Here is a 20,495-nt window from a genome sequence, read left to right as displayed (position 1 = left end):
TCCATATTTTTGTCTGAGAGGAAAAACTAAAATAGTTTGACTTGAATAAAACTTCAGCGACTCTAATCGGCGGAGTCAGCGGTATGCCAAGCTGACTGTAAATCCTGTAAACATGTAATTAGTTTGGTTTTCTGTTGGGCTTTTTATTCATTACATCCAAATGAAACAGCAGGTGTTTTCCAGACAGCAGTCAGAGCCGTCAGTGGGTTTTTTTAATTGCACGTTTGCTGGTGCTTTGTCTCCCCCTAGCAGGCCGTCTGGTGAACTGCCTCGAGCGGCAAAGCGCCGTAACGTCCCCGCTTTGTCATGCAAACCGTCTCGAATGTCACATTCAGCGTGTGTGTGTGTGTGTGTGTGTGTGTGTGTCAGGTACCGGCTGACTGGGCTGCCCGTGGACTACCAGATGAAGAACATTTCCAGCCCCGATGTGACCAACCTGCTGCTGGAGGACCTCATCATCTGGACCAACTATGAGATCGAGGTGGCGGCGTACAACGGGGCGGGTTTGGGCACTTTCAGCCATAAAGTCACCGAGTGGACTCTGCAGGGAGGTGAGGAGGACTCCTTTCTTCATCATCATCATCATCATTAGAAGCGATTACAACGTCGAGTCGGGATATTGATTTTGCTTTCCTGCTAACGACGAACACAGAGTCAAAACGATAAAGTAACAGCGTTCAAATCGACAGGATTTTTTGCCAATTATTATGATTTGTGGACATATGAAACATGAAATATGAAACGTATAGTTAAGATGCAACTCGATGATGGTTACACAAACATAATTTAAACCTACCAGAAACAAAATTAAACTCAGTTTTAGCTCCTTGTGCTCGAACAAGTCATCAACAGTGCTTTAATCTGAAAAAAATGTGCGATTTAGATATAAAAATATGCCGTTTTTTGCCTTTAATGTGTTCATATTCTCCTTGTTTCTAATTCAAAAGGCGGCACATACATCACGCGAGTCAGATCGCGTCTGTTTTTCATACATACGTATTTGAAAATCCCCCGAATAAAGAATTCAAAGCCTCGTCCTCAGGCGGGATGCGATGACGTCGCGTTCAGCCGCTGCAGCATCCTTTCTTGACTGTTTATTTAACCGAGTTCCTCCTTGAAGCTGATGCTGATTATTCCCGATGAATCAGCCTGTGATGCGACATCCTGCAGGTGCAGCGTTGGGGTTTTTTTTTAAACGAGGAAAAAAAAAAATCTTCTCGTAAGCATCCGGTTAATTTCCATCATCTGATGTTTTAACTGCGTTAACATTGATTCTTTCTTCGTGAGGACCCACACCAAGGTGTGGCACCCCCCCCTCCTCTTCCTCCTGAAATCTATAAGCAGCTCACACCGTCCCAAACAAACCCGCAGAGAGCAGCGGTGTGAGGTGTTACCAGAAGGAGAGTGACGGCAGTATCTGCCCCGACCTGCAGCGATCAATACTGACGTCCAAAATAGATGCAGGCAGACGTCCAAGCGGCCGCCTGAAATGTGTTCTCACACCTTAACTTCCCGCCTTTTCCCCCTCCTCTCTTCCTCCCCCAGTGCCCACCATCGCACCCGGCAGCGTGCAGGCCGAGTCGGTCAACTCCACGACCATCCGCTTCACGTGGACGGCCCCGAACCCTCAGTTCATCAACGGCATCAACCAGGGCTACAAGGTCAGTGGACGCCGAGGACGCCGCCGCCGCCCATTGACAGAACTGTCAGGGCTGAACTCGACACGTATCCTGGGTGGCGAGAGAGGAACGAGGGAGCCAAGGAGGCTGGGGCGGGGCAAAGGAATATGTGAACGATGGACTTTGTTCCCCCGTCTGTCAGTCGGAGGTCGTCCTCTTTAGCTCCGCGACCGTTTGTCACGTTTCATTGTGATGACGAACGGCTTCATTGTTTCGTCGCGGGCTCTTGAACATAGTCCGTCTCTTACGTGTAAACGCGGTGAAACAAATGCAACCCACCGGGAATCGTGACGCCACAGCCGGAGAGTAGCTCTGTTTCTATCCCATTGACCCCGTCGTGACTTAATTATGTCATTTTGGGTTTCTTTTTCTGTCCTTTTCTTTGCCTGGTCTGTTCAATAGCGCTCTACAGGCCTCTCACCCAGCTGGGTGTAAAGAGAGAGGGGGGGGGGCCGGGGGGAGGGTCACTGTACAAATCTACATTTTAAAATACCAAGATTTTCTTCCCCCAGAGGGAGCGAGACACGAGCAGCGAGGAAGTGAGGAAGGACTAAAAAAAATTATAAAAGAATGTGAAAGCTAATGGGAAGCGAAGCAAAGGAGGACTTTCAGCAAGGGGATGGGTAAAAGAGAGATAGAGGGGGATTTAAAAAAAAAAAAAAAAAGCGAGAGTGGCAGAGAGTCAAGTATCCATCCCTCTGATATCTTGGTGCCAGCTCCTTCCTCCCGTCTCTCTGGAAGCAAACCCAACAGACCGGCCTTTGGGACTCATTACCTAAGCACCTAATTGGTCGATCCATGTCCCATTAGCCATTAGCCGCTGCCGCTACGTGGTGCGCAATCAACACGCATGATGGGATGCTATCATGCCTCTCTTGAGCATCCACTCTTTTCCCCGCCTCTCCCAGTCCGTTTTAATGGAGCTATTTCCTCCCAGTCAAAACCTCTTCGGGGTGTCTTTCTAAACATATATATTTATATATTTTTTATTTTGGAACGCTACGATGCCAAATAACTCCTCTCACGACTACCGTGGAGACGCGCCGTTGTCAGTTTAGTGAGGATACGTGTGTGTGAGAATTATTCCAGTGAAAAATGATCACGCCGCCGTTGGGGCAATTTTATTTTATTTTATTTTTTTTCCTTTCCCACCCCCCCCCCCCCCCCCCGGCTCGTCGATTGTGTGTCCCAGTTGCTGGCCTGGGAGCCCGGCAGAGACGACGACGTGGCCATTGTGACGGCGCGGCCCAACTTCCAGGACAGCGTCCACGTGGGACACGTGACGGGTCTGAAGAAGTTCACCGAGTACTACACCTCGGTGCTGTGCTTCACCACGCCGGGGGACGGCCCGCGCAGCCCGCCCAGAGCGCTGAGGACGCACGAGGACAGTAAGTGACTTCTCTCTCTCTCTCTCTCTCTCTCTCTCTCTCTCTCTCTCTCTCTCTCTCTCTCTCTCTTTCTCCGGCGGCGGCGAGGGGGCCACCGAGCGTCTCGCAGTAACTCGTCCTCCCGGGCCCGAGATCTATTATTCATGCGGAAAGAAGTTGTAGAAGAAGTGCTAATGACTTGAGTTTATTCTGCATCCAGCCAGCATCATCATAATTGGGACTTAGCCCCTCTCGAGATAATTGGTTCAGCTTTGGAAAGGATTTTCCCCCGACTTGTCATCAGACAAGTTTTCTTCTCGGTTATTACCTTGTTTTTTGCTCGATTTGTAAACACGTTTAAAAATGCATAATGCACGTCGACAGTGTGCGGCCGTCGCACCGGTGTGTGTGTGTGTGTGTGTGTGTGGGAAGCTGATTTGCCCCCCCAGAAGCTCATGGTCGTTATATTTTTTGTGTGTGTGTGTGTGTGTCCGCCCAGCCCCCGGTGCCGTGGGTCACCTGAGTTTCACCGAGATCCTGGACACCTCGCTCAAAGTCAGCTGGAGCGAACCCGGCGAGAAGAACGGCGTCCTCACAGGTACGATCGCCGAGGTGCAGACGAGGCTTTTTTTTTTTTGTTGCTTTTTAACATCTTTTTCCTGAGCTGTAGTCGGGTGGTCGGGTTGTTTGTTCTGTTTTATTTGGGTCATGCACAAACTGAAGACACGGCCGCACGAGCTTATAGACACCAAATATGTGTGTTTGCAACAAAAAAAGAGAACAAAAAAGACAAAAAATAAATAAATATGATGTAACTTTTTACATAAAACATTACTTTTGTCTCCTCCCCTAAGCTGTGACTCAGAAGAAGCCTCGCTTCCCTAAAAACACAACTCAAGTCTTTAATAATAGAAGAAGAAGTACGCGGGGAGGAAGGGCGGTTTCCTACAACAACAAAAAGTATATCCCTTTAAGTCGCAACTGCTTGTTAAGGGATGTGCGTGCTTAAACCTTTTGGAAACCGTGTGCGAAAATCCTCCCCGCGCCCATCTTAAGTCCCAGCTTGCCCCATTCAGACAATCTTTTGGCAGAAAATACGTAATATTTTTCCATTTTTTAACCGAACGACACAGTTTTTGGGCTGAAACTCCTTCCTAACCGACCAAAGCTTTGTTTTATTGTGATATTTGTTGCAGATTCAGATTCTTTAGGTCCTAATCTTTCCAAAAAGGTGTCTTATTGACCGCTCCAGGAGGCATTTTTGGGGAATGTGGCTCATATCATGCTGGATGTTCATAGTTATTATCAAAATATCTTTTAAAAGAGATTTTTTTTTGCAGATATATATTTTTTCCAAGACTTTGCTGAACAAATACATACAATAAACACAAGTATTGGACTCAAACACAGGGGAAAAGGAGGTCTGGAGACAAAATAGGTTGCACAGTGTTCAACGGGTGAGTTAAGCGTCTTCCTAGTGAGCAGCTGTCACTTCTACGCTCCCGAACTTTTGAGTCGAGAACAAATGCCCACCAGGTACATTAATATTTAAGTGTTTACAAAGGTTGATATTTGTCGGAATACCGTGCAGTGTTTTCTTTCTCCAAAAGCGATCTAATGGCTCGCTCCCAGGAGACGAGCGCCGCCGCCGCGCCATGTGAAATTATTGATTCGGGTGCAGGAGCGTCGTGCCTCGTGCCTTACGCAATCACATGAAAAGAGCTGCTGGCCGAGCAGCAAATTGCATTAACTTTGAGAGAGTAAGCGTGTGTGATTTGGATGGGAGTGGGTGGAGCATGTGTGTGTGTGTGTGTGCAACGGAGGTATAATTACAGCCTGATTTAATTTGCTATATTCAATTTTTTGATGAAGTTAATTCAATGTTTCTGTTAGCCCGCCCCCGAGCCCGAGAGTCGCTAAAAACCTCTGTCGAATCTTCGCCCTGAGAGCTTTCCTCTCGTCAACCCGTCTCCTCCTCCGCTGCGTCTTTTCAGGTTACCGCATCTCGTGGGAGGAGTTCAACCGGACCAACACCAGAGTCACCCACTACCTGCCCAACGTCACCTTGGAGTACCGCGTCACGGGCCTCACCGCGCTCACCACCTACACCATAGAGGTGGCGGGAATGACCTCCAAAGGGCAGGGCCAGCTGTCCTCCTCCACCATCTCCTCCGGCGTCCCGCCAGGTCGGTAACCAAACTATAAGGGTTTCTTTTAACCCACTTTACCCAGAAAATGATCAATGACAAAATGCTGATGCCCCTCCTCTCTACCTGGATCGTGTACCATACGTATACTACTCATTATATGACTAGTTTCTGTCACATTATGTAATGTTGCTCATTCTGGTCACATGAAATCTTTTGCTTCTTTCCATCCTGATAAAGGGATCCTCCTTTGTTGCTCTCCTGAAGGTTTCATCCCCTTTTTTGCCTCTAAAAGGGTTTTTACTGTCTTTATTTGGGGAGTTTTTCCTGATCCGATGTGAGGTTCCCGGGACAGTGATGTCATGAGTACAGATTGTTAAGCCCTCCGAGGAAAATCTTGTATTTGTGGTTTTGGGCTATACAAAATAAATAATAATAAACGATGGAGAAGCCTTTGTGGGGAAGGTGCTACAGCTCTGGTGTTCCCATGTAGCCAGTTATCTTGCCTTTTTAGTTCAGAGTAAGCTCAACAAGACCACTGCATCCTCCATTACCCACGATGCAACTCAATGTCATCTTATGCCCACACTTCCAGTTTGTATCGCAGGCTTTAGGCTCACAGGTTTTATTAAACCTTCCCTTGCTGCGTATTTACCGTTCCACATTAAACCTCGGCGAACACGCTTCTCTGTTTTCTGGCGCCAGACGCGGTGAAAATTGAACCCCCGGTCCTCTCAGCTGGATCCGAGCCCAAAAACAACAACCCACCAATACACATATCTGCGCCCCACATCTGCGCAATAATTGTCCCCCACGAGAGCATTAAGGACAATTACAGTGTTTAATGATTTCATATTTTCAACAAAAATTGCGTAATGGACGTTACAAGGCCCGCATCAATTACCGGGGCGGCATTCAGGGGCCGAACATCTGGGAAGTTCCTGTGCAATGACTGCAGTTGAAGTCCTCCGAATGGTAATCACTCTCATTGTATATATACGTGTGAAGGAAACACCTTATGCGCCTGCAAACGGTCACAACCGCTCAGCTGGAAGCCACCTCCATAATCGGTCATGCAAATGATTTTGATGATTTCACGAGGACGGGCGTAATCTGCGTTTCATCACGGTCGAGCGCTCCCTCGTTTGAAGCGATCTTGGGGGAAATAAATCGCTCAGTGTGCTCATGGGAATGGTTCTGTGTCTTTAATAGCGGGCCGCCGCTGTCCACGCTGCAATACGCCACTTTGATGTCGATACCGCCAACTCGGACTTATGGAAACCATGTTGTGCTTTTGGATCGGGCGTGTGCCGGGGTTGGGTTAGTGTTTGGATGAAAGATGAAATGGAAATGGAAAAAAAAAACCTCTTCACATACACACATGCACACAAACAAACCGTGATGTCCAAATACACACAAAAAACAGCCCTCCCTCTGTTCTTTGAAGTCATCATTTTTAGATTTATTACCCCCCCGGCCCCTCCACTCCTCTCCAGGATTTCCAAGGAATTAATCCATTCTTATTGTTTACTGGGCTCGAGTGTAAACAGTGAGGTATCAGATTGAACCGTACCTCCAGATAACTGCGGCGTGAATTGACATTCATGGCGTCGCCTCCGCCTGTGAACTGCGTGTAAGCATCTTTGGTTTTTTTTTAAAGCTGGAGTTGGGTGAAGAAAAGAGAGAGAGGAAGAAGGGAGGTGTGAGAGGTTTGCCATGTGCCGTATCTGTGCGGCCACAAGGGGGCGCTGAGGTAGAAAGATTTTTCCCAAAGCGGATCAAAACCACCGTGTGAGAGGCGACAGGAGATAAACCAACAGTGGTGTCGAGGATTTGCTCCCTCAGTTATTCTCCAGGGATCTTACGGTCATGGAAAACCTGGAAAAGTCATGGAATTAAAAAAATAAAACCTTGAAAAAAAAAAATCCCATGGAAAAAAGTTCTGTAAATGTGTTATATGTATGTGTTTGTGTCGTTCATTTAGAAAGAAAGAGGCTCAAAATATAAGCAGCACACATACGGGCATCTATATAAATGTTTATTCTTTTAATCAAACTATTGTCTCTCATTCATTTGTCTCATTTAAGGTTTAATGTATGCTTTGAATCCTCTTTGTTAGTTTAAATACTAAACTTTATCACTTTTCCATGTTTACATCGAGATTTTACAACATGTTTGGTCATGGAAATTTGGTTTAAAGTCATGGAAAAGTCATGGAAATTTGGTTTAAAGTCATGGAAAAGTCATGGAAAGCCAATAGTCAAAATGTGTATGAGCCCTTATTCTCATTCTTTCCCTCTCTCTCTCTCTCCTCACAGAGCTTCCCGGCCCGCCAACCAACGTGGCAATTTCCAACATCGGCCCGCGCTCCGTCACCCTGCAGTTCAAACCCGGCTACGACGGCAAAACCTCCATTTCCCGCTGGCAGATGGAAGCTCAGGTGAGCCGCTTGTAACCCAGAGCTGAAAGCTCTCATGTAACTTCATCGTGTGTGTCTGCTTTCGGAGTCTTCTCCTTGTTTCGTTGCCATATGGCGGCGGGTATCTGCTGCGTGAGTCATGCTGTCTGCTCTCCGGGTCCCAGGTGGGCGTGGTGGGAGAGAACGAGGACTGGGTGCTGGTCCACCAGGTGACCAACGAACCCGAGGCTCGCTCCCTGGAGGTGCCAGGCCTCAACCCGTACACCTACTACAGGTAGCCTACTGGCAACATCTTGTTTTTACAAATAAAACAGTAACAGGGCCGTAGACGTAGTCGCAATGTCAAATGTTTTCATCAGCTTTCCTCTGCAATCTTGCAAATTAACACGTTAAAAACTGTAGAACCAATTTTCTCCTGTGTTTGAGTGGTCGTAGGAACCCTAAATTAATTCCAATACTTGTGTTTATTGGATGTATTTGTTAGGCAAAGTCTTGGGAAAGAAATGTGTATCTGCAAATAAATCACTTTTAAAAGATATTTTGATCGTAAATATGAACATCCAGCATGATATGAGCCAGATTTCCAAAATAAATACCTCCTTGAGTGGTGAATAAGACACCTTTTTGGAAAGATTAGGACCTAAAAAATCAGAATATGCAACAAAAATTACAATAAAACAAAGACATTGGTCTGTTAGGAAGGAGTTTCAGTCAAAAAACTGTGTCGTTCGGTTTTAAAAATGGAAAAATTACGTATTTTATGCCAAAAGATTGTCTGAATGGGGCATGCTGGGACTTAAAATGGTCGCGGGAGGATCTTCACGTACGGTTTCCAAAAGGTTAAATAAAATAAACGTATAGAAAGAAGCCGAGCAGATACACAGGTTTTGACCCGTCAGCAGACTTGTGTACACAGGATGTGCATACGCAGCATCGTGCATTATTATAATCTTATTAGTACCTGCTCACGATGTTTTTTCGCAGTACAATCTTATGCTAGATAACATGGAAATGAAGCGTCTGCAGATTGTGACACACAACAGATAAAGGTGTCTCGGCTAATTTGGGCACATCCCAGGAGTCTTATCTCATGCTCCATTCCTTTTGATTCCAACACAAGCTTGTTATGGATATAGCGTGGTTTGAATATGATTTTTTTTTGTTGTACCGCACGCATATGATCTTCATCTCGTTGCAGCCAGAAACCCCCCCGAAGACCCACAGCAGCTCTAGTTCTCATCAGTCCAGCATCAGTGCTGCCAGTTTACATTTCAGTAGATTTAAACGTTGGATCAAAACTGTTTTTTTCCTCATATTCAGGCTGTAACACAAATAAGCCCTCGCGCTCATGTTCCCCCGACTGCATTCATATTCGGCGCTCTGATCTCGGTTCAAATGCAATAAGCCTCGTGTAAGAGGATGCTCGCCGCCGGTGCCGAAATAATGCTGCGTGTTTTGTTTCAAGTTGCCAGATTGTGAGCCGCCGTGATTTTTATGCTCAAATGAAAACCGTCCGCAGTTTCCATTTTAACGTTTTAACTCTCGAACCCGCCAGGTTCCGCATGCGTCAGGTGAACATCGTGGGCACCAGTCCTCCCAGTCAGCCCTCCAGGAAGATCCAGACCCTGCCGGCTCCTCCCGACATGGCCCCCGCCAACGTCACGCTGCGCACCGCCAGCGAGACCAGCCTCTGGTTTCGATGGATGGTCAGTAGGGAGTCTGCTTCCTGTGTGCACAGCGTGATCTTACACGCTTATTACACTTAAAAGGCAAATCTAATCTAACCGTAAGAGAGTTATTTTGGGGAGGAAGGAGTTTTAACGCTTTTATTTGAGCTATTTCTTCCATTTATCAGTCAAGACATTGACAGAAGCTGTCATCTCAAGGTACAAATGTCTCCGGAAAGTTACAAAACATTGTAAAGATGCAACACAACGGCGTCACGTCGCAGTGTGTTGGAGCACAAATAGCACAGACCTTCTTTTAGAGGTATCATTTCGTGGTTCCAGTCAGTTTAATCCCAAAGTTCATCAAGGTTTTGTCAAATCTCTTAATGGAGCCACTGAGGGTGCATCTGATTTTCTCAATCTTGATGTTCTTGCTTCACATCTTTGACCCGTTGATTGTCGGAGGGAGCACAGCTTTCCATAATAAACGTCCCGCTAATAGAGAGGAGAAGGGCAACGTCCTTCTGGAAGTGAGCGGGGGGCGTCGGAGGCATGCGGAGCTGAAAATACACCAAAGATAAAGCCTCACCGTGAGGGATGTTTTCAATCTTTTCTTCCTCTTTTCTTCTTGCAAATCCCCCTCTCCAGCCTCTGCCCGAGTGGGAGTACAACGGGAACGCCGAGCAGCTGGGCTACCGGGTGCAGTACTCGCGGGCGGGCTCGCAGGGCCGCGCGCTGACCCACACCATCGCCGACCGCCTGGAGAGGGAGTTCACCATCGAGGACCTGGAGGAGTGGACCGAGTACGAGGTCAGGGTCCAGGCCGTCAACGGCATCGGGACGGGGCCCTGGAGTCCGCCCATCAGGGGCCGGACGAGGGAGTCTGGTGAGTTAGCGCCTCGTCTTGTCATCCTCAGGGAGAGGAAAAAAAAGGCCTTGGCTGTCAGATGTGAAGAGCAGATTGTGTAGCAGGAAAGCGCGCTGAATCATTTGCATCACAACATCGCTTAATTATTAAAAAGCCCTGCCGAGTCTCAAGCTCTTGCTACTTGCTAACGGAAACAACAATAAAATGAGGAGTTATTACACGGATAAAACGAAGCCCACAGCATCCCTGAATATGCTTTTCTTCTTCTTCTTCTTCTTCTTCTTCTTCTTCTTCTTCTTCTTCTTCTTCTTCTTCTTCTTCTTCTTCTTCAGTATTTGTGTAACAATGCACAGCACTCTTTGCTCTTCTGCTTTGCACTCTGCCACGTGTCAAAGCCCCACACCTTTCGGCCGTCACGTTGCCCACCAGACGTCGGGTAGTGGAAGGAGTGAAGGAAAAGGAGTCTGGAGGAAATTGAGAACACATGGACTCCAATGTGGAATTCCTGTGCTCTCTCTCTTTTTTTTCCGCTCACTTCAGCAAATTCTCAGGAATCAGCGCATTACGTCCAAGGGACGAGCGCCAACGAAGAGAAAAGGCCTTTTCTTGAGTCTTTTTTTTTTTTTTTTACATTTCTCAGCAGGGCCTGCAGGGTATTAGAGGCTTTGTGCAAACAAATCGCACGAGTTAATCACAGCGTCTACGTACATCCACACACATTTGGAGCGTTGGAAATTACCCCCCCGCCCCCCTCCTCCCTCCACCCTCCACCCTTCCCCGAATGAATAACAAATAATGGACCGTCAGAAGCATAATGTTTTCCGCCTTTTGTCTCGCAGTCCCCTCCTGCGGACCCACCAACGTGTCGGCCTTCGCCACCACCTCCAGCAGCATTCTGGTGCGCTGGTTTGAAGTTCCCGAGCCGGACCGAAATGGTCTCATTCTGGGCTACAAGGTCTGTTTTGTGCTTCTTCTTTAACACGTTTCACTGTGTTTTAACTGAGCAGTCAAACACTGATTGGGTGACGGTGTGTGAGGCCTTTTTTCCTCAGCTTCTCAGTCCATCTTGTCTCCTCTCTGGACCAGGTGGTGTACAAGGAGAAGGACTCCGACAGCGCGGTTCACTTCTGGATGGTGGACGGCAACGCCACGCACAGCGTGCAGCTCACCGGGCTGGGAAAGTACGTGCTCTACGAGATCCAGGTCCTGGCTTTCACGCGGATCGGAGACGGGCGGCCCAGCGCTCCACCCATCCTGGAGAGGACTTTGGACGACGGTAGGGACAAAGGAGGTGGAGCGATGAGCGTTTCGGTTAAATAGCAACATTACATTGCGGCAAAACAGGAGTTGCAATAATGTAGCAATACGTTGACACTTTGTATTGCGCAATGTGATCTGGGGGGGGGGGGTCTAAAAAGGTCAAAAGGGCATTTTTCATCGTTGACTTTATGAATGTAGAATGTTTTTATGTTGGTTTGTGGTCATTTAAATGATGAATTCAGGTGGCGAACCATCAAATTGGAACGTTATTTATCATTTGTCTGTTTTTTTTTTCCCGCAGTTCCAGGACCTCCAGTGGGGATCCTGTTCCCGGAAGTACGAACCACATCCGTCCGGCTCATTTGGCAGTCCCCCTCGCAGCCCAACGGCATTATACTTGGTTAGTAATACGTGTTAAATGTCCGCGTGAGCGCCTCAAAAACATGAAGTTTTCACAATCTACAAACAAATCTACATGGAGGATATTGTATCTCTTATTTATTGATATTTTACTAGAGTAGAATCTAGTCCAGTGACCAGGAAATAACCAAAAATAGCTCATAATCTGTATCTATATATCCATATGTATTGTTGCGTCATCCCACAGGTGCATCTCAACATGCCTGATTGACAATGTTAATACTAAATCTTGTTATTTCTCCAGCTGTGGCGTGAGTTGGATTCTCTCGTCAGCTAATTGGGGGACTTCCCCGTGAGCGTTCGAGTCGTGAAACATCTGTCCCATCATTTATTTTAAAACTGTGCAGCATGTCAGCCTTCGTCACAGATGCTCGTGGGATTGTTGTCGTTTACGACGCCTTTCATGAGATTGTTTGTCCCTGCAGCCTACCAGACCACGTACCACCTCAACTCGTCCAGCAGCAGCACGCCCACGGTGGACGTGCTGATCCCCAGCGCGCGGCAGTACACGGTGACCGGCCTGAAGCCGGAGTCCGTCTACGTGTTTCGCATCAAAGCGCAGACGAGGAAGGGCTGGGGCGAGGCGGCCGAGGCGCTGGTGGTGACCACGGAGAAGAGAGGTAAGCACGCGCTGCATTGAACTGATAATAACTCACTTCATAACTCATAATGATGACTTTCTGTCTCATAATGTTGACTTTCTATCTCATAATGTTGACTATTTATCTCATAATTATGACTTTCTATCTCATAATTAGGCCTTTCTGTCTCACAAACTTGATTTTATAACTCATAATTATGACTTGTTATATCATAATTAAGACTTTTTATCTCATAATTATGACTTTCTATCTCATAATTAAGACTTTCTCTCATAATTATGACTTTCTATGTCATAATTATGACTTTCTATCTCATAATTTCAATGAAATTTGTTTATTTTACTGGCAGAAATCACATAAATGCCAGATCAGAAAACCTTCCCCAAATATTTACCTTCTGAATAACACATTGTGTATTTTAAATAACACATTGTGTGTTTTAAACTTTTGACATGCCGATGGTTTTATAACAATCATGTGAAGGAACAAATGCTGAAAAATAAAACAATCGTCTCCCGGCGCGCTTTAACTAAATGAAGTGGGATTTTCCAGCGTGATGGTAGGAAACAGGAAACACAGCAACAGTTGTCGGCATAATCCAGAGCGCAGAATCATGTGATCTCGGTAATGACACGACTCGTTGAGAGCCGAGCCGAAGCCTTCCTCTGAATCAGTTCGCTCCCGGTTAACAGTCCAGTCAGCAGATGTGTTTTCTGAAGGATCTTTTTTGTGCCCTCTGGGTGTTTATCGGAAGCGCTCTGATGCAGTTGTGAGAACGAATCAGTCCATCTGCTTCCCTCGGGGCATTCGGAGGATTGTTTATTCGGCAACTTTCATTCCTCCGCTACGTTTCATTCATCAGAATCACCCCCCATCCCTTCTTTCTTTGCAACAAATGCAAATTTGAGCAAGCAACAAACTGTATTAACTCATTTTTTTCCTCCCATTTCTCCTTCCATCCTCACATTCCTCCGACCGACATCCACGCACGACTCACTCCCTTTGATTCCACTCCATCCTTTTGCTCACCCGACCCCCTCTCTTATGTCTCTTGTCCCTCGTTCACGCCGCTCTGCCTCGTCCGTCCTGCTTCCAGCTCGTCCCCAGCCCACCAGCCGGCCCGTGGTTCCTCAGAAAGACGTTCAGGCCCGCCAGGTTCTGCTGTCGTGGGAGCCCGGCAGCGACGGCCTGTCGCCCGTGCGCTACTACACGGTGCAGCTGCGAGAGCTTCCTGAGAACAACTGGACGGTCCACTCGGCCTCCGTCAACCACGAGGCCAGCTCCTACGTAGTGTCAAGGTAGAGTGCGCTCCTTTTTCCATCCTCCTATTTGTAGAGGGAGGGTGATACTAAATGAAACGACACTATCGTGCTACATTCACTGAAATATTCCCCCGCCTGTCGTATAGTTGGCAGATCAACGACATCCTAATACAGAATAATGCTCCCTGGGTGGTTGAGAACATTAACAATGGAGCGGTCGAACACATGGAGGGCACTAGGAATGCAGCAATCAGCGTTTTGCTCTCGGATTTGGTTGTAAGTTTTGCCTCGTAGTCCCTTGAAAAGACGAGCGCGTACGTCCCCGCAGCGCGACTGGATTTCTCTTTTCGATAGCTGCGGCTTAAAGGGTTTAAGATCCGTTTGTTTATCATCAAGATTGATGGGCTTTTTTTCCTTGTGCTTTCCATCCCCTAAAAAAAAAAAAAAAGGCTGAAGCCCTTCACATCCTACCAGTTCAGAGTGAAAGCCACCAACGACATCGGGGACAGCGAGTACAGCGAGGAGAGCGAAGCCATCACGACTCTGCAGGACGGTAAGAGCGGGAACGAGGAAGGTCACCGCGAGGCTGCAGCCAGTTCTAGCATAGCTTAGCTTAGCGTAAAGGCTGGATGGAAAAGGTCAAAACAATCTCCCGAACCAGCACGTCTAAAAAGTGTGTCCAAAACCTGGCCGAGAGTGTAAAAGCGACACGTGATCCGATAAAGTTTTATGTGCAGGACAATTTATTGTCCGGTGCAGTGATTCTCTTGTTGGTTGTCTGGCAACTTCCCGGTGTTGACAAAAGACTCCACTAAGGTCACTGCGCCCTAAAAAATAGTCCCCTCACAAAAGAGCAAGTGAAGCGCACATAATGTCAAACCATCTCGTTAAAAGATGTGACGCGCTGTATCTTTTATTAAAGGAAACATCTCACATGAACCGTACACTCATGTACTTTATGTAGATATTTATAGGCACGACACACACTCCTGTATCCCTGTGAAAGGAGTTGTACGTCTGGATGAATTCGCCTATTGTTGTGATTCAGACACTACTGGCAAAGGCAGCAGGTGATGTCATGTGCGCGCCATCTGCAGTTACCACGAGACAAGAGGCCGCCGTTAAAACCTTGGCAAAGTTTACCCAGCGGTGCTTTAACCGACAAAAGAAATGAGCTCTTTTCCCAAACTGCTGTATTTTTTTTTGACTCATCCGTCAGCGCTTGTTCTGTTGTAGCTATTGTGTGTTTACGCCCCATGAATGCCACTGCACCTGGATAGATTTAGCACCTTGAATCGTGCCCATTTTCAGGTCAATTTAGCCCATTTATCTCGCTTTTATCGCCTCCAGCGCCTGACGAAGCACCCGCGATCCTCTCCGTCACGCCGCACACAACCACGTCCGTGCTGATCCGCTGGCAGGTAAGAGGAGACACTATAAGCGCTGTTTTTTTTTATTTCGTTTTTTTTTTATGTGTCATTGTTTGCAAAAATCCATGAAAGTCTAAGAAGGTGCGCCTCTAATGAGAGAGCACGGCAGCGCACAGAGTACAGACCGTAACCGAAAACACTCTCACCCGCACTCGCACCTGCATTAACAGGCCGTAAAGAGGAAAACAGGAGGCTCCAAGCCACAATTTCACTTTTATGGAGAACACTTGTAGAGTTTATAAGGAGAGAGAGGTAGTTGTTTGCTTCTCCCCGCTGGCGCCGCTCTCTCATGTTCAACCGTGTGGGGGATTTCTCCCTGTGACTCATCTCTGGATGAGCTTTTAGTCTCTTTCTTCATTTACTGTGAGGCTTTTGAATGATGGTAAATCATGCTTAATGTCCACTACATTGTTCTCTAGCTCGACTCGACTCCACCTGGTACTCGCTCAGTGAAGAAGAGTGTCGCTTTGTCGAGTGTGCGGTGTAGTTTTGCCGGCTGTTTATTCAAATCTGGCTCAATTAAATCAAAAGAAATGCTTCCCTTATTGATAGCTCGGCTATTTTAATTCAAGCTGCTGCAGGCTGGACACGATGATGACGACAACGCTATCCATACGTCTCTGAACACGAGTCCACTCCTCCTCACTGGCCGATTTCTGCAGCATTTCCCTTGTATGAGTCGAGGTTTTTAGGAAAAGAAGTATCAGATTTGTGCTAACGCACCACCGAAAAGAAAAGCGAGTCGAGTTTAAGAGTCGTAGCATGCAGTGGGGACAAAAACATACAAGTTTAATACCTATTAAGGTGAAGTTAACTTCATGTGACGGCGTTGAAACTGAAAAACTGGGTCACGCGCGGTATGCTAAGCTATTTCCAGGGCTCATTTCTGCAGAGATGTGCTACATTAGACCTTAATTCTGCATCTCTCTCCCCTCGCAGCACCCCTCTGAGGAGAAGATAAATGGGATCTTATTGGGCTTTCGCATTCGATATCGAGAGCTGCTGTACGACCGTCTCCGCAGTTACTCTCTTCACACCATCAACAGCATGTCCACCTGGGGGGAGCTCACCGGTGAGGCATTACACCACAATTCACAGTATTTTACCACCTGTCGCCGTTGCACAAAATGCACAAAATAACATTTCGCAGTCCATTTTCATTCAGAGATGTTGCGTTTATTGCACGTTCAGGAACGCTATTCAAATGCACTGTCGGGGAGGAAAGTGTCATTTCTCCGCTTTACTTCAGGAAGCATTTTCACACGCTTGATTATTCCCGCAGAGTCGATTGCAACGCCATTAATCCCATTAGAGGAAAACTTTCACTCAGGCCTATTCTGTCTCCAAAGCTCTCCCAGCTGGTCCTGACACTTCGCAGCGAAAACATTTCATCTTGTGATCAGTAGCTATCAGCTGCAAGTTATCATTAGGTTTACTCAGGCGCGGCTCTGTTGCTACTGCGCCGTGTAACTTAGCCTATAATTTCACTCTTGAGTCATTCTGGCGTTCACTCAGAGGTATGATCACAGTGATTGGGGCTTTTTTCTTTTCCAACAAGGGAAATTACATTGGACACTAAACCAACCCCCCCTCCCTCCCTCTCTCTCTCTCTCTCTCTCTCTCTTTCTCTCTCCCATGTTTCCTCTTTTCTACCGCAGCCCCCTACAGCATCCAGAATCTGAGTGACTCGACTCTAAACCAGCATGAGTTGGGCAGTAAGTTTTGTCTCTTGTCTTACAAAAACACTACATGTTGAATCACAAATTAGCAGAAGAAGCTACCTCAACAAAAGTTTTTGAGTGCCCTGCCGGACCAGCCGCGTCGAGCACATGAACACAACATTCGGCTGCTTGCATTCACATCGCATCAGGACACTTTAGGCCAATAAAAGCGAACGTCTACAGACATAAACAAGCACACACACACAAATGCTCGCGTAGTCCAACACACGCCCTGGTTTGCTCACGTCTGCTTATTTGGATAAGCTCTTCAAAAGCAGATGGCCACATATTTCTCCTGAACACTTTAAATTATTTACAGCAGAAAAGAAACCTCTTTTCCGTTTCCCAGTAGCAGTGTTGTGAGGATCAGTAGGCCTCCGGTGAGAGATTGTTATCCCCATCATTGCATTCCCGATTTTTACTAATTGTTCGAAGCGCCTGGAGAGAGCTTGATGGACGTGGGGTGCGGGTGGGAGGAATATCGGGTGTTCAAATTTCAGCGCTAACGGAGATTGAGCGGTTATGAAAAGTAGAATTTACGAGTCGGTGTGAAACGCAACTCCTAACTTTGTGTCCCTGGTTGTTTACGTCTCCTGCAGAGCTAAGTAAGCACAAGCGCTACGAGATACGCATGAGTGTGTACAACGCTGTTGGCGAGGGGCCAACCAGTCCGCCTCAGGAGGTGTTTGTGGGCGAAGCAGGTATGTGCGCTTCCTGTCGCTTAAATCTTCACAGGCCCATGAGCAACGTTATTTTAGCACTGTAAGTAGTAGTAATAGTTGTAGTTGTTGCCTGTCTAAACGATAAGTAGAGTAGCAATACCATTAGCTCAAACAATCGCTTATAATACAGAAAACATGCCCTTGTCTTGCAATGTATGGTTCATTTGTGCGATGGCCTCCCAACAGTGCCGACAGCCCCGCCCCAGAACGTGGCCATTCAGTCCGCAACCGCCACCCAGCTGGACGTGACGTGGGAGCCGCCTCCTGTGGATGCACAGAACGGAGACATCCAAGGCTACAAGGTCAGTCACGCCTCCATTTATTTATGAAATTAAAGTTTTGTGATGCACATATCATACAAATACATACAACGTAAAATAATGTGTAAATTCTTAGTAAAAATCTAATTAGATAATTAGAGCAAAAGTCAGGTTACTAGCGGCTCCCGCCTTCGGTGAGTGTCCTCGCTGTAGCACGCTAGCGCTAGCAGCTAGCTCCCAGCTGCTGCTGCTACTGCTACTGCCCGCGTCGGGACTTGAGCCGGGGCCGGTCCCGCTACCTTTGGTGGTTGTAGTGGAGCTAGCAGGGAGCTAGCAGGAGAGCTAGCAGGAGAGCTCGCGGAAGAGCGAGCAGCAGCACTCGCTAGCTACAGTGGGGAGCTAGCGAGAAAGCTTGCAGCAATGCTAGCTGGCTATAGCAGCTAGCTAGCCGAAAACACCTACTGAAGATAGTAGAGGCTTGTAACCCGACTATTACGGTAAATACAGAATACAAAATGAAATAAAACGCATAAAAACACATTTTTATCCGCCTGATCCTCAAATCAAGTCAAAATATGTATCGACAAGTTAAAAATGTCATAATTGGTGCATACACATAAGACACTGTGTTGATAGATTTTCTACTGCTGCTAGTTCACACAACTGGATGTCTCGCAGAGATGCTACTGGCGCAGAGGAGGCGTCACTCTGCGTCAGAAGGAGTTCAATCATTTCACACTGTTGGGTTCAGATTCACACTTAATGTTTCTTCAGACTGCTTCAGATTTCTTCAGATTGCTCCCAGGAGCGACAACTTTTATGGGCCCACTTTCGCAATAAGGCAACAACATTGTCTTCCGTTTTTTATTCTCATATAAATATTAAAATGTGTGTTGTGGCTCACAAGAGACTCCATCAATTTGATGTTAATCACCATTAAATGCACTTTTACATATTCACATTTAACGAACGCCGTTTTCCAGAGGGGCCTTCGGCGAACGCTTTTAGTCCGTTGCTCAAGAAAACATTTACAGGGAATGAAATGAAACTGCTCTCCCCTCGGGGAGTTTGAAACGGGAGTGAGTTTTATTGAAGCAGAAGTGTCTGTATTCCCCGAACAGCATCCGTAGGCTTGCATTAATAATCATTCGTGACTCTTATTCCGCGCAGGTCTACTTCTGGGAATTCCAGCGCAAGAATGAGACGGAGCGGCTGCGTACTCTGTTCATGCCAGAAGGAGGGGTGAAGCTGAAGAACCTGACGGGCTACACCACCTACATGATCAGCGTGGCCCCCTTCAATGCGGCGGGGGACGGGCCCCGCAGCCCGCCGACGAGGGGCCGCACTCAGCAAGCGGGTGAGTCGCGAACGAGTGCGAAAGCAGAAATTCTGAGGGGAAAGAAGACGAGCTCACGTACATCCATGTTGGAGAGCGTTTCAGTCAAGTACAGGGGAAGAGTTTGATGTGCAGGTGATGCTAATCGCTGCTGTCAGCATGCCAAACGATGTTAGCCGAGCCACACGCTGAGCATAAGTTCCTAATCAGCGAACCCGCTCTGTACGGCCGGATTGCTGAATCTCCCGACAATTTATTTGTGCGAGCTTTTCTCTCTCTCTCTCTCTCTCGTAGGCGCTGCTATTTATGTCTCTCTCTTTTTTCTTTCTTACTTTTTTACCCTAGAACACTGACGATACACCATCACTGTAGTCGGGTACATTTTATTTCCGATATATAATGTACTTCTGTACAAATATACTCATCAAAATATATTAAAACACAACAATGCAAGGTAAATTGAAGTACTCTTCTTTTATTTTACCCTATAGAACTTCTCATAAAACAAAAAATAGGTATCGTGGGAGGGGGGACTCTAAAAAAAAAAAAAGGCTCAAAATCAGGTGAAAAATAAGAGAATAGTCAATGAAACATGATTAAAAAATATAAATAATGGAGCTATGAAGTTGTTCTTTGGTTCACTCGTTCCTGGGACATGTGAGTCTTGTCCTGTGGAGAAACAGTCTCCCTGCAATGGTAAATATTTTACCCTCGGCCCAGCAAGAAGGAAGAAAAAGAGCTTGTTCACAGCCTCTTGGTTTCTCTCCCTCTCGGGTCACTGTCATGAGAGGAGGAAGCAGATGACAAGCTGGAAGGGGGAGGAGGACGAGGAGGATGAGGAGGGAGGAGCAGCGTGGAGATAGTTATCTCGTCTTTTTGAGCAGACAAAGGAGCTTTTTGTCTCGCGACGAGCGCCTTCGACTTCTGCTTGACAAGTTAAAAGACAAACAGGGCAAGAGTTGTGTTTCTCGAGCACAGCGGCGTCACGCGCTCAGTCAGCTGTGATGGAGCCCGGAGGCCGAGAGTTGTCACTGTGATTGCGAATAAGCACGGCCCCCCGAGTCCACACGGGCATGCCGAGCCTTTTAACCTGCATGCGGCGTATCGAAGGTGTGCTGTTGGCCAAATGGAGGCCGGTGAACGAGGACTCAGAGTCTCAGAATATATTGCTGCTGCAGCAGCAGCAGCAGAAATTTAAGCACTGGATCTGCAGGAAGAAAAGCTACAAACACTGGAAAAATATGGCAGCAATAAAACAAAAATCCTGTAACTCTTTAGGTGGAACAGTTAATATTTCTACATCTATTTGCCCACAGAGAAAAGTGTTTTCTCATT

At 46.9% G+C, this 20,495-nt stretch overlaps 1 protein-coding gene across 1 annotated transcript in view; it reads left to right on the top strand.

Moving 5' to 3' along the window:
- Positions 1-20,495, top strand: part of sdk2b (sidekick cell adhesion molecule 2b) — a 235,086-nt gene that overhangs the window by 197,461 nt on the left and 17,130 nt on the right. Inside the window, exons 17-37 of the mRNA XM_068583252.1 lie at positions 370-551; positions 1,546-1,661; positions 2,872-3,067; positions 3,546-3,644; positions 5,041-5,232; positions 7,512-7,633; positions 7,777-7,886; positions 9,168-9,318; positions 9,928-10,165; positions 10,987-11,102; positions 11,234-11,423; positions 11,709-11,807; positions 12,253-12,447; positions 13,526-13,727; positions 14,141-14,244; positions 15,042-15,112; positions 16,061-16,193; positions 16,780-16,836; positions 17,442-17,543; positions 17,751-17,866; positions 18,995-19,181. Coding sequence (XP_068439353.1) covers positions 370-551; positions 1,546-1,661; positions 2,872-3,067; positions 3,546-3,644; positions 5,041-5,232; positions 7,512-7,633; positions 7,777-7,886; positions 9,168-9,318; positions 9,928-10,165; positions 10,987-11,102; positions 11,234-11,423; positions 11,709-11,807; positions 12,253-12,447; positions 13,526-13,727; positions 14,141-14,244; positions 15,042-15,112; positions 16,061-16,193; positions 16,780-16,836; positions 17,442-17,543; positions 17,751-17,866; positions 18,995-19,181 — 2,978 coding nt within the window. The remainder of the gene's footprint in view (positions 1-369; positions 552-1,545; positions 1,662-2,871; positions 3,068-3,545; positions 3,645-5,040; positions 5,233-7,511; positions 7,634-7,776; positions 7,887-9,167; positions 9,319-9,927; positions 10,166-10,986; positions 11,103-11,233; positions 11,424-11,708; positions 11,808-12,252; positions 12,448-13,525; positions 13,728-14,140; positions 14,245-15,041; positions 15,113-16,060; positions 16,194-16,779; positions 16,837-17,441; positions 17,544-17,750; positions 17,867-18,994; positions 19,182-20,495) is intronic.

This window comes from Clinocottus analis, unplaced genomic scaffold (genome assembly GCF_023055335.1).
Source record: "Clinocottus analis isolate CAN_PGR_092001 unplaced genomic scaffold, fCliAna1.0.p SCAF_19, whole genome shotgun sequence".
Classification (NCBI taxonomy): domain Eukaryota; kingdom Metazoa; phylum Chordata; class Actinopteri; order Perciformes; family Cottidae; genus Clinocottus; species Clinocottus analis.
The sequence above is the reverse complement of the archived record's forward strand: the minus strand, read 5'-3'. Positions and strand labels throughout refer to the sequence as shown.